The sequence below is a fragment of the Corvus hawaiiensis genome, chromosome 3 (genome assembly GCF_020740725.1).
Source record: "Corvus hawaiiensis isolate bCorHaw1 chromosome 3, bCorHaw1.pri.cur, whole genome shotgun sequence".
NCBI lineage: Eukaryota > Metazoa > Chordata > Aves > Passeriformes > Corvidae > Corvus > Corvus hawaiiensis.
The window spans coordinates 1,167,389-1,180,116 of NC_063215.1; the positions used below are offsets into that span (position 1 = coordinate 1,167,389).

General features: G+C 56.3%; 1 protein-coding gene across 4 annotated transcripts in view; it reads right to left on the reverse strand.

Annotated features, from left to right (window-relative positions):
* Positions 1–12,728, reverse strand: part of OTOF (otoferlin) — an 80,721-nt gene that overhangs the window by 23,109 nt on the left and 44,884 nt on the right. For all 4 annotated transcript variants that reach the window (XM_048298855.1, XM_048298854.1, XM_048298857.1 and 1 more), the window contains 13 exons: positions 12,196–12,355; positions 10,767–10,953; positions 10,269–10,455; positions 9,091–9,314; positions 8,123–8,231; positions 7,495–7,678; positions 6,063–6,183; positions 5,072–5,172; positions 4,551–4,641; positions 2,845–2,961; positions 1,540–1,692; positions 908–1,097; positions 451–575 (listed from right to left, as the gene is read on the reverse strand). In XM_048298855.1, coding sequence (XP_048154812.1) covers positions 451–575; positions 908–1,097; positions 1,540–1,692; positions 2,845–2,961; positions 4,551–4,641; positions 5,072–5,172; positions 6,063–6,183; positions 7,495–7,678; positions 8,123–8,231; positions 9,091–9,314; positions 10,269–10,455; positions 10,767–10,953; positions 12,196–12,355 — 1,949 coding nt within the window. The remainder of the gene's footprint in view (positions 1–450; positions 576–907; positions 1,098–1,539; positions 1,693–2,844; positions 2,962–4,550; positions 4,642–5,071; positions 5,173–6,062; positions 6,184–7,494; positions 7,679–8,122; positions 8,232–9,090; positions 9,315–10,268; positions 10,456–10,766; positions 10,954–12,195; positions 12,356–12,728) is intronic.

The window sequence follows — 12,728 nt, forward strand, 5'->3', positions numbered from 1 at the left end:
GTGGCAGGTGGGGCTGCTGCGCATTTTTTGGATCAGAGAGGCATCGGGAATCTCCCAGGGATTCTTCTGAGGGAAACAATCGAACAGGAGATGAGCAGAGATGGATTATTCCCAGTGTCCTCCAGGCTTCCTAAAGCTTGGCAACCCTCGGACTGGGAAGGAAGCCCAAAAACCACTTTAACATGACCCAGTTCTGCCTCAACAGGCAGGCATTCACAAGGAATCACGGGCAATCATGGGGAATCATGGGCAATTGCAGCCACCAGCGTGTGGGGCATATTTCGGAATGGGCTCCTGGAGACAGTAAATCCCCAGCTCTCATTGCAGGACCCCAGGATCATCCTAATCCTTATGGGATCCTAATCCTCGTGGGATGTGTGCCACGGGAGCAGGATGGAACCTGCAGCATCACCAGCCATCCCCGCATCCCTGCATCCCAGGAATGTTCACCTCGGTGCACTGGCTCTGGGAGATGAAGAAGACCCGCGCGAAGGGATCCGAGAGGCCGCTGCTGTCGGCTGCGAACAAACTCCTGGCTTGGTACATGTGGGCTCGCAGCTGGAAAACCTGTTTCTCTGGAAGAGAGAGGGGATGGGATGGCTTGGGACAATCTCCCAGAACCCATCCAAGGGAGGTCTCAGGGGCCTGTTTTTCCTCATGGGGGAAGGATCTCAGCTCAAAGCGCGAATCCCAAATGGATACGGATTTCTTTGGCATCCTGCTCGTTGTGCGCACAACATCAGCCGTGAACAGGAGCAGGATGAGGGGACACAATTCCCACCCCCCCACCTCTCCTGGGACAATTGGAGTAATTTCCCCCTTAGCTCCTGGAAGCCGTTGGACCAGGAGGTGTCCAGCCAGACTCCCTCCCACCTTCTCCATGTCCCATCCTGTGGGAATTCCTTACTGGTGTACAGGAGGCTGATGGGTGGGAAGGAAGGCAGGTTTTGTCCTCGGGGGGTTTTCTTCTCCTCGAATCCACAGGGGAGGCCGCTCAGGAAGTCCTTGCGCTGCTTGTTGAGGCCCAGCCACAGGTAGATCTCCATCTTGGCCTGGACTGTCCAGCCAGCAGGTCCGAACCCCCTCTTCCCGGGGAGCTGAGCACAAGGGAGGGAAGATTTCACATGGATATCGGGAATATGGACACACCACCTCTTGGAGCGCCCAACCCCTTTGGGCCATTGTGCTGCTGTTCCTTAAACCCAAGGATCCTTCGGGATCATGACACTACTCTGGCTCGTGCATTGTCCTCTTCCCATCATGATTTCCTTTCCCTAAGCCAGGAATTCTCTGGATTTCCAGCTGGATAAAACACGTCCCCTCTTTCCAAACATTTCCCACTTATCGGGCTGGGTAAGGTCAGTGCTTCACCCTCCCTAGGAGCAGATTTCCACCTCTACCAGCAGAGTATGGATCACTTTTTTCCAATATTCAACCCCCAGGAAAAACGGATACACAACTCTCATCCTCATCTCCCAAATTCCCTCCTCCACTTCCCTCCTCTTGGCCGCAGCTCCCCCAGGACAGACGGAGCCTCACCTTGAGGAAAACCGTCTTCACCTTGGCGCAGTCCTTGCCCATCTCCTCGTCCACAATGGAGTACAGGATGTCCTTGGAAGGGATGCGGGCGTAGGCGATGCGCTTGTTGTTGCTCATCATCCAGATGAAAACGTCGGGAATCGTGTGCTGGGGCTGGGAATGCCACAGGAGAGCCCCGTCAGTGTCCCAGCTCCGACCACTGAGGCACTGGCGGGGCTGGAGACTGTCTGGAGGCAAATCCAACAGATTCCATGGAAGATGGATGTGCCTGATGCCACACTGTGGGCACTGGAATAGTTTTGAGATTCCCACTCCAAAATAGCTGCTCAGAGCAGGAAAAACCTGGGATTTAGGTTGGTTAAAGTTTTAAAAAATATAAATTTGGGCTAAGAAGACAGAAGATTTTCCTTTTCTCCTTCAGTGGCCTTGGGGGAGGGGATGGCAGGGGCCATTCCTTCATCCCTTTCCAGGGAAGAGGTTCCCAGTCTGGACAGGGCCCATCACACCTCAAATCTGAGTTGGGTCAGGGCCAAGGAAGGCCTGGCTTTAACCAAGGATGGAGCTGGGAGCCCTCCATGGGAAACGGGAGCAGGAGGTGGAACAGCTGCAGCTCCAGGGAGGACCAAGAACCCCCTCCGAGCCAGTCTTGAAGTGTAAAAGTGTCGTAAAATCATTCCAGAGCCTAAAGGGGCTCCAGGAGAGCTGGAGAGGGACTTGGGACAAGGGATGGAGGGACAGGACACAGGGAATGGCTTCCCAGTGCCAGAGGGCAGGGATGGATGGGATATTGGGAAGGAATTCAGCCCCTTGAGGGTGGTGAGGGGCTGGGCTGGAATTCCCAGAGCAGCTGTGGCTGCCCCTGGATGCCTGGCAGTGTCCTTGGACAGGTCGGACAGGGCTTGGAGCAGCCTGGGATGGTGGAAGGTGCTGGGGTTAGAACTGGATGGGATTTCAGATCCCTTCCCACCCAAACCAGCCTGGGATTTGATGTGTCACCTCCCAGATCCTGATCCCACAGGATCCCTCCATGGCTGGGACTGGCAGAAACATCTCCAGCTCTGCTGCAGGAGGACCCAGCTCTGTCCCTTCCCCAGGAAACTCTTAAGGTTCTTCTTCATCAGCTCATTCCCACCCAGGAGTGCACAGGGATCATGGGGCAGCTCATGGACTTGGAATGGCTCCTTGCAGAGGGACCTCTCCTGCCCTCGGAGGTCTCCATCCATCCATCCATCCATCCATCCCTCCCTGGTTTCTGTCTCCATGTGCTGACCCAGCCAGAGCCACCTCTGCCCATGAGGGACCCACCTCATCCGCCAGGAACCGCAGCTTCTGCAGGAAGTTCTGCACCAGCTTCAGCTTGTCCTTCATGGTGTTCCTCTTGACCTGGGAGCGCAGGGCCGTGGCCTGCTGGGCCATGTTCTCCTGCAGGGACAGCCGGCTCATCAGGACACAGCTCGGACGAGGCAAAGGTGCCTCAATCCCACTATGTCAGGATGGACACCTTCGGACATCCTTCTGTTGACCTTGGCATGGGAGGGCGCCTGAGAGGGCAGAGACAGAGCCCAGGAGAAGATGACACCACAACGGTGTCACCTGAGCTTGGAGAGTTTTGGGGTAGATTAAGGAAGGGGCCTCTCCTGCTGTCACCCGGCACCTGAGCCTTGGAGCTTCCACGTGAATGTGGAGAATTTAACAATTCCTGGCTCTCCACGGTGCAGCTGGCCACTGAAGTTGGTGTCCTTGGCTGTGCCAGGTGGAGAAGCCACCAGCTCCTTGTCCATCTCTCCTGCACATCCTTGGCAAGGAGCAGGGCCACCACCCCCAAACCTCTGTCCCTGGAGCAGCTCTGTCCCGCACAGTTCCCAAAATCACCCCCAAACCTCTGTCCCTGGCACGGCTCTGCTCGTCAGGGTTCCCAAAATCACCCCCAAACCTCTGTCCCTGGAGCAGCTCTGCTCCTCAGGGTTCCCAAAATCATCCCCAAACCTCTGTCCCTGGAGCAGCTCTGCTCCTCAGGGTTCCCAAAATCATCCCCAAATCTCTGTCCCTGGAGCAGCTCTGCTCCTCAGGGTTCCCAAAATCATCCCCAAACCTCTGTCCGTGGCACGGCTCTGCTCCTCAGGGTTCCCAAAATCACCCCCAAACCTCTGTCCCTGGGGCAGCTCTGCTCCTCAGGGTTCCCAAAATCATCCCCAAATCTCTGTCCCTGGAGCAGCTCTGCTCCTCAGGGTTCCCAAAATCATCCCCAAATCTCTGTCCCTGGAGCAGCTCTGCTCCTCAGGGTTCCCAAAATCATCCCCAAACCTCTGTCCCTGGGGCAGCTCTGTCCTGCACAGTTCCCAAAATCATCCCCAAATCTCTGTCCCTGGGGCAGCTCTGCTCCTCAGGGTTCCCAAAATCATCCCCAAACCTCTGTCCCTGGGGCAGCTCTGTCCTGCACAGTTCCCAAAATCATCCCCAAATCTCTGTCCCTGGGGCAGCTCTGCTCCTCAGGGTTCCCAAAATCATCCCCAAACCTCTGTCCCTGGGGCAGCTCTGCTCCTCAGGGTTCCCAAAATCACCCCCAAACCTCTGTCCCTGGCACAGCTCTGCTCCTCAGGGTTCCCCAAATTCCCCCTTCCAGCTCCTCTGTGCTCCCAAATTTCTTTCCAGAGTCTGGTGGAGGGGAGGCAGCGGAGGCCCAAGTGACACCTGGGACGTGGGTGAGACCCGAGGGGTCTTTGGGCTCCTCTGCTCAGAATTAAACCCCAAACCCTCGACCCACAGGGACTGGAAACCAGCGTGTCCATGGACCAAATTCCAGCCCTGCTCAGGAATCCTCCTCCACTACTTCCAAAGCTTTCCTGAACAACCCGTCCCCACCCTCACAGGGAATGATTCCTTCCCAATATCCCATCCGTCCCTGCCCTCTGGCACTGGGAAGCCATTCCCTGTGTCCTGTCCCTCCTGGCCTCATCCAAAGTCCCGCTCCAGCTCTCCTGGAGCCCCTTTAGGGACCAGATCCCACTCACCAGCTCCCGCATGCAGGATTTGAGCCTCTCCCGGTCCAGCCTCGTGCGGGACGAGTGATGCTGGTCCTTGTCAGCCAAGGTCAGGAAGCGCCTGCGGGAAAAGGCCAGCAGGGTGATTCCCACGGGAGCCCTTCCCAGGGAGGTCTCTGCCAGCCTGGCCACGTCCCTGGAGGGAAAAGCTCCCATTCCCTCCAGTCTCCAACAGAACTGTAGCCAAGGGGGTGGTTCACACCCCGGACTCAGGGTCAGGAAGGGACAGTAGGTGCCACCAGGTGCCACCAGGTGCCAGCAGCCCGTGGAGGCCGCAGTTTGAGGTCTTCAGCCTTGCTTTGGAGTGCAGACGGCAGCACCGTGCTCCAGCCCGAGGCAAAAGATCCGGCACCGCGCCAACGTCATGGAACGTTGTGCCGTCATCCCGAGGACAAGGCAAGGTGAGGTGACACTCCCAGAGGTGATATTCCCAGCCTCATCCACTGGGAGTAGAGACCCGCACGGTGCCACCCTTCCCACGTGTCACTCACAGGCAGCCACTGCTCAGCTCCTCCAGGACCCCTCGGAGCCGGCGCTCCGGGTGCGGCTTCTCCGTCTTGATCATCTCCTGCACATCATTGAGCCCCTCCTCCTGCAGCACCAATGGGGACAGCATGAGGGGTGGGGGGCTGGGGGACCCCCTGATCCAACCCCACACCGAGGGAAACCCCGGCTGCTTCCCTGGAACACGTCTGGGGACCCAGCTCTGGGGACTGGGAATGGCTCCGGTGCCCTCCAGGAATGAGCTGGCCGAGATCCAAACCCTCTTGGAGGGACCTGCCAGGGGGACCCTTCCTGGATCCTGCTATGACCCTGCCAATGTAGAGCTCTCCTGAAGGGTCCCTGGGAATGAGCTGAGACGGTTAATCATAAAATCATGGAATGGGTTGGGTAGGAATCATTGAATTCCAACTCCACCACCATGGGCAGGGACATCTCCCACTATCCCAGGTTGCTCCAAACCCTGTCCCTTGGAACCTTCCAGGGATCCAGGGGCAGCCACAGCTTCTCTGGGAACCCTGTGCCAGGACCTGCCCACCCTCACAGGGAACAATTCCTTCCCAATATCCTGCCTAAATCTCCTTTTCCAGTTTGTACCCATTCCCTGTGTCCTGTCCCTCCAGGCCTTGTCCCCAGTCCCTCTCCAGCTCTCCTGGAGCCCCTTTAGGCCCTGCAGGGGGCTCTGAGCTCTCCCTGGAGCTTTCCCTTCCCTGGCTCTGCCACAGGAGTGCTTCACCCCTCCAGCCCAGCCTCCCTGCCCCTGTTCCCATTTGTGGGAACACCTGGATCTAACCCACAGAATTCTCAAGGAGCTGCTGGAATCTGGCGATTCCTCACTGGGAATTTCCCCCTTTTTGGGCACTGCCTGTCCCTGCTTTGCGCCAAGGTGCAGAGACACCCAGGGAGCCTGGATGTGGCTGTGCCTTGTGCCAGCCCCGTGTCCCAGCTGTGTCCCTCCATCCCTCCCTGTCCATCCCTGACCAGCTTGTCCGCGATCTTGTCCATGATGTTGGCGTTGTAGAGCCGGCGCCGCTGGTCCTGCCACCAGCTCCGGATGTAGATGCAGGGCTTCTTCTCCAGGTAGGGCAGGTGGAAATAATTCCTGCAGGAGGAGGCAGGAGAGACGCTCCGTGTGGGGGTGACAATCCCGGCCTGGAGCAGCCCCCATCCCACCCCGCTCCCGGGAGGCACTGCCGTGGTGGGAAGGCTACTAAAGGAGCTCAGGAGTGGGAGGGAGGTGGCTTCGGATGCATCCTGGAGAACAGAGGCTCCGTTTCTTCCGAGGCCATTCCCAATGCCAGGCCCAGGATGGATGGGTGCAGTGCCCAGGGGCTGCCCCATCCCTGGAAGTGCCCAAGGCCAGGTTGGATGGGGCTCGGAGCCACCTGGGACACTGGAATGTGTTGGGGTTGGAATGGGATGAGCGTTAAGGTCCCTTCCCACCCAAACCGTTCTGGGATTCTGAAACCTTCTGGTTGCTCCAACCCCTGCCCAACCTGTCCTTGGAATAGTGATGGCACAGCTAAAGGAAGGGTGATCCATACTTTTGGAGCACTGGCCATGAGCCGGGATCCACCCCCTGGAAAGCCACTGTGGATCCTGCTGCACCTGGAATCACCAGGAGTTAAATCCCGCTCCAGCTCTTCCCGGGTATTCCCGCCAGGAGATGTCAGCAGAGCCCCGTGGTGGAGCAGGAGGCTCCCAGAGGCGGGCGATTTTTGGGAAAACAGGGTGGGCACGGCCCCAAAACATCGGAGCTTCTCATCTCCCCTTGGGATTCAGATGGACAAGGAGCCGAGGAGCAGAGGCGGGAATTCCAGGGGGACTTTATCTGTGCTGGATATTCAAGGGAAAAGGGAGGGAATTCCAGGGAGACACTTCACTGGATACTCCTTTCCCAATTGATTGAATCAGGCAGTTAATTCAATTAACACCAATCTACTGCTAAAACTTGATTAAAATCCACTTTAAGCGAATCTTATCATCGTAAATCCAATTATCTTCCTTATCCCAGTCCTTTGTATCCACATCCAGACATTCCCAGGCACATCTCACCAGGGAGAGGATTTGAGTCTTTTACGCCAATCTCCTGCCTGATGCATTGGCAGATTTTTCCAGCAGTTTTTCCATCTGGGATCTCGGCACTGCCAAGGCCACCACTGACCCACGTCCCCAGGTGCCACACAAGGTGGACACACTGACCCAGTGCCCAGGTGGACACACTGACCTGTCTGTGACTGGGAGGACACACTGATCCAATGCCCAAGTGGACACACTGAGCACACAAATCCAGGTGGACCCACTGACCCAGTGCCCAGGTGGACACACTGACCTGTCCGTGCCCAAGTGGACACACTGACCCAGTGCCCAAGTGGACACACTGACCTGTCTGTGTCCAGGTGGACACACTGACCTGTCCGTGACCAGGGGCTTCATGGGCTGGGATGAAGAAACGGAGACCAGCTCTCCATCCTCACCACCTTCATCCTCACTGGAATTCTGGAGCAGCTCCGACTCCTCCTCGTCCCCATCCCCTCCCTCTTTCTTCCTCCGCAGGAGGGGTTTGCTGGAGCCATCCACCTGGTTGCCATAGTTACCTCAAGGAAAAAAAAATGGAATCGATTCACAGGGTTGTAACTCCCAGCTCTGGGACTGAATTCAGGCTGGCAGAAGTTTTCTCTGCTGGAATCACAGAGAACGTTTGACTTCCTGGAGCCACGTCCAGGAGCCAGAAATTAGGGAGAGGTGTCTATACCCTGCTCCTGTCCCCTCTCAATCCCCTGGGAATACATTCCCTCCTGGAGCTGGCCTCTCCAGAGCACAAAGCCAGGATGGGAGAGGGATCAGCTCCACTGGCCACACCCCAGCAGGCACAAAATAGGGGGTGTGGGATCCCACATCCCTCACGCCCACGGAGGGGCCATTCCCTGCTCCCCAAACCTGCTCTAGCAGGGGTTGGAATGGAAAATCGGGAATAAACCCCGCTCCCAGCTTTGGATTCTGATTTTCAAAACCGTCACACTCCCCAAAGAACAACCAACCTATGGTGACCTCGAAGTTGATGGGTTTGTCCCCAATCTTCCTGTCGATCATGGTGGCCTCCAGGAAGGCTCCGAAGAGGAAGAATTCCTCCATCTTCCCACTGCAGTTCTGCAGGAGAAAGAGATCCCAGGGCTGAGGGTCAGGGCCAGAGGGAGAGACACATCCATCCCTCGGGATGCCACTGCCAAAGGGACCAGGAGGGTCTTGTCTCCCATCTCTTGGCTCGTTGCAGAGAGTGGTTAATTAAAGATTTCGTTTTACTATCTTTTAATTAAAGATAACCTTGAACTGTGTTGGGAGCCGTCACCCCGTGCCCGGGATGGACTCTCAGAGAAATTCAGGAATACGAGCCTGAGTTCGCTCCCAAACGGAACTGATCAAACCACACAAATCCAGGTGCCTGGATGCTCCCACAGAATTGGAAGGGTTTTATTTCCCGGTGGTTTCATTCCCCCTGGCTGGGGGAATTGGCTTCTGATTGAAACCCATCAGGATAAGAGTGGGACAACTGGAATTAGGGGATGAGTCACTGTCTGTGTGTATTTTCCACACGGAGAAACATCCCTAAGTTTCGGAGACGATAGAAATCACAGAACAGTTTGGGTGAGAAGGGACCTTAAAGATCGTCTGGTTCCATGGGCAGAGTCACCTTCCTCTATCCCAGGTTGCTCCATGCCCTGTCCAACCTGGCCTTGGACACTTCCAGGGATGGACCAGCCACAGCTTCTCTGGGAAAGCTGTGCCAGAGCCAAAGTATCTCACTCAGATATTCCCAGCACTCCCGAGGGAAGTGAGCACTGGAACGATGCTAAAACCTGAAATCCTGCAAGATTTACTTCTATTGCTCTGTGAGATCCAGAACAGCCGGGGCAACACTTGAAATCCTCGATTTGTGAAGCCGAAGGTAACAATCCAATATTCCTGAGACCCCAAACTGCCTAGATGCTGTGGGGTCACGGGGACTTACGTCAGCCACCGCCGTGGCCTGCTCCACCTGCACCTCGGTGGAGCTGTTGATCTCGGGGTTGGTGGTGTCCAGGATCTCCACGGCCAGGCCCAGCAGGAGCCGGGCGCGGAAGGAGACGCCCTCGCCCAGGCCCTCGTTGAGCTCCTGGTGCTCGTCCATGAGGGTGTAGTTGCGGGTGGAGCCGTACATGTTCACCCAGGCAGGGCCAAAGGTGGGCAGAAAACCTGTGGGGATGGAATGGGCAGGCGGGAAGGGGATGGACGGGCAAAAGGGAATGTCTTGGCACTTGTGGTTGGCATCACTTTCCTGGTCTGTGTGTGGTGGCACAGGCTGGGATATGTTCTTGTGTGTCCATGGAAGTGTGGTTGCAGCCATCCATGGAGACAGTTTTCAGGGAATCCCAGTATCATTTGGGTTGGAAAAGCCCTCCCAGACCATCGAGTCCAACCTGTGCCCAATCCCCACCTTGTCCCCAGCCCAGAGCTCTGAGTGCCACCTCCAGCCCTTCCTTGGACACCTCCAGGGAGGGGCACTCCAAACCTCCCTGGGCAGCCCCTGCCGAGGCCTGAGCACCCTTTCCATGGGGAAATTCCTGCTGCTGTCCACCCTGAGCCTGCCCTGGCCCAGCCTGAGGCCGTTCCCTCTCCTCCTGGCCCTGTTCCCTGCCAGCAGAGCCCGACCCCCCCGGCTGCCCCCTCCTGTCAGGGACTTGTGCAGAGCCACAGGGTCCCCCCGGAGCCTCCTTTTTTTCAGGGAAGTTTTGCAGGGAAGGCAGCGATGGAGACTGGGAGGGCCCCCCGCCCAAAAGGCAGAGATGAGGCTCCCATTGAGCAATTCCCCATTTTGAGAGGTGAAGAAGGAGAACTCCCCATTGGTCCCTTTCCAGTCTCACCTTTGGTTTCCCATCTTTGCCTGTGTGTGTGGGAATGGGGAGCCCGACAAATGCTCATCCACCCATGGAATTCTTGGAAAAGCAAATTATTCTGGGGTATCTTTGCTTTCAGGAATTGGCTGAAGGCTTGTGGCGGATCTCGGGTTTTAGAGTATTGGTCCAACAACCTCTCACATTTCAGGGCATCGAGGTCTCTCCAGATGGGCACCAGGGAATTCCAGGGGTGGGAGGGAGTCTGGGAAACTTTGGGAACTCTGCCAAAGGAATGCCCCCACTTCAACTTTACCTTTGTCCCCTTCGTTGGAGATCTTCCTCAGATCAATGAAATGGGTCCCGATGGCCACGTCGTTGACCTTGTCTGAGTCACGGATCTGGATCTTGATCCGTTTGCACAGCGGGGGGAACATCTCCGTGAAGATGATTTGCTCGTTCCAGAGGGGCTCGTAGCTGCTCTTCTGTATGGATGTCTTTCCCTGGGAAGTGGAAAGACATGGATTTCAGACAAGGGCTGGATGTCCCAAACCATCCCTCACCACCTGAGCTGCTCCCTTCCATCCATTCTGCCCTCTCCTGAGTAAGGAATTCCCTACCTCAACTGGAGAGCGCTCAAACCCATCATGGAGAGGGGAAGCATAGAAAGCAAGGTGACTCCACACCCATCCTGAGGTGCCAGGTGACACCACACCCATCCTGAGGTGCCAGGTGACAACTGAGACCATCTGTAGCTACCTGCTGGCCCTGCTGGTGTCACCTCCCATGGTCACCCTGGCACCTCCCCACTCACCTTCTGCCCCGCGAAGGCCACCTGTACGTAGGGGTCCACCAGGTCCTTGTTCTCCCCAATGAGGGCCTTCTTGACGTTGGCCATGATGCTGGTGTTCATCCGCGGCAGCCCCTCGGCGCGGTAGATCTTGATGTAGAACCGAGCCCACTGCCGCTCCGGGGGGACCCCGTCCGGGAGCAGGAGGTTCCTGGAATGTCAATGGATAGGGTTGGGAACAGCTGCTGGCGTGGGGTGGTCAGGGAAGACTAAAGGTTGGATGAGATGGTCTCAGAGATCTTTTCCAACCTTTGTGATCCCATAAAAGACCAAAGAGGAGCTGCCCCGTTTTCTGAGCACTGACTCCGTCCACTTCCACTCCATTCCATGGAAATGGAGTGAACAGGATGTTGGAAGAGTAATTTTTTCCTTATCAAGAGGGGCTCGGACGATTATTTTGGGGAAGAAATAAACTCCATCCGTTGTTTTTTTTTTGATTTGTGGCTTTATTCCTCTGCAGGAATAGATGAGCCCATGGGAATGCTGGGAACAAAATATTTCTAGAGGAATTCTGGGAATTGCTGGAGTTGCCCATGTCTGCTGGAAGGTGTCCCTGCCCATGGCAGGAGGGTTGGAATAAGGTGATCTTGAAGATCCCTTCCATCCCAAGCCATTCCAGGATTTTAGGAATAAGTAGGAGAACATCACCACTACAGCCTGGAATGAAGCCCAACATACTGGAGGTGGCTCCTCAAACCCCAGCAGGTCAGGAAAGCTGTGCTGGTGGTTTCTGACTGTTAACAGTTGGACTCGATCCCAGAGGTCTTTTCCAACCTAAACCATTCCATGACTCCACGTGGGGAGAGCCTGAGAGGCAGATTTGAGATGGAGATGTTTATTTAGCTGGAAAATGTTGGGGCTGGAATCAAGTCCTAAAATCTCCTGATTTTTGTTCCATGATCTTTGAGATGTTCTGGGCAGTCCAGGAGCCCCGTCCACACACACAGCCTGGTAAACCTCATCCAGAGGTCCAAACCTCATCCAAGGCAGGTGCTTGCTCTGCCTTGGCAGTGGGCGATGAGACCCCATCCCATCCCATCCCATCCCATCCCATCCCATCCCATCCCATCCCATCCCATCCCCCCACCCAGGGCCCATCAGAAGCATCGGGTAAAGAGTGGCTGGGTGACACCAGGCTGGTGTTGTTGTAGAGTTCAACCACCAGTGGATGGTCTGACCTGCCAGGAATGGCTGCTCTGTGCCGGGGATCACCTGGAATTGCACCAGGACCATGCGTTCTCTTGGAAAAGCACCGGATTGCTCCCTCTGGTTTCGTGGCTCATTGTGCGCCACCAGCCCCAGGTTTGGATCCTCTCATCCCATCCGAGGTAAAGAGAGGTGGAAAGCCATTCCCAAGGAAGTCAAGGAGAAGCGGATCCTGGCAGATCCTCACCCTTCAATGTCATCCTCGTCCGTCTCGTTGGCCTTGTGCGGGGTCTTGATGTTGTCCCCTTTGCCCACCACGGCGATGTCACACTTGAGGTAGCCCTTGAGGCCGGCCGTGAGGTCCTCAGGGTCGGACAGGATGGCCCATTTGTGGTAGAACTGGTGCTCTGCGACCCAGGGGACAAAAGACACCTTGGTCACAACTAGACTCGGCCAACAACGACACAGCCTTCCGTGGAGTGGGACCTGCCCTGTGTGTGAGGGATCCCAACAACCCCTGGAAAATTTATTGGGAATATGTGTCCAGTGTTGAAGGCAAAGAAACAATGGGATAAACTGGGGGAGGTGGAGCCTCAAGTCCCCATTCTGGAGGGATTCAAACCCTTATGGATGTGGCACTTGGGGACATGGGACAGGGGTGGCCTTGGCAGTGCTGGGGATGGTTGGACTCGGTGATCAGCCGCTCTAATCAACCTCCCCTCTCTTTTCCAGGTGCCTTCCTGGCTTGGATGAAATGCCAGACATGGAGGGCAGGATCCA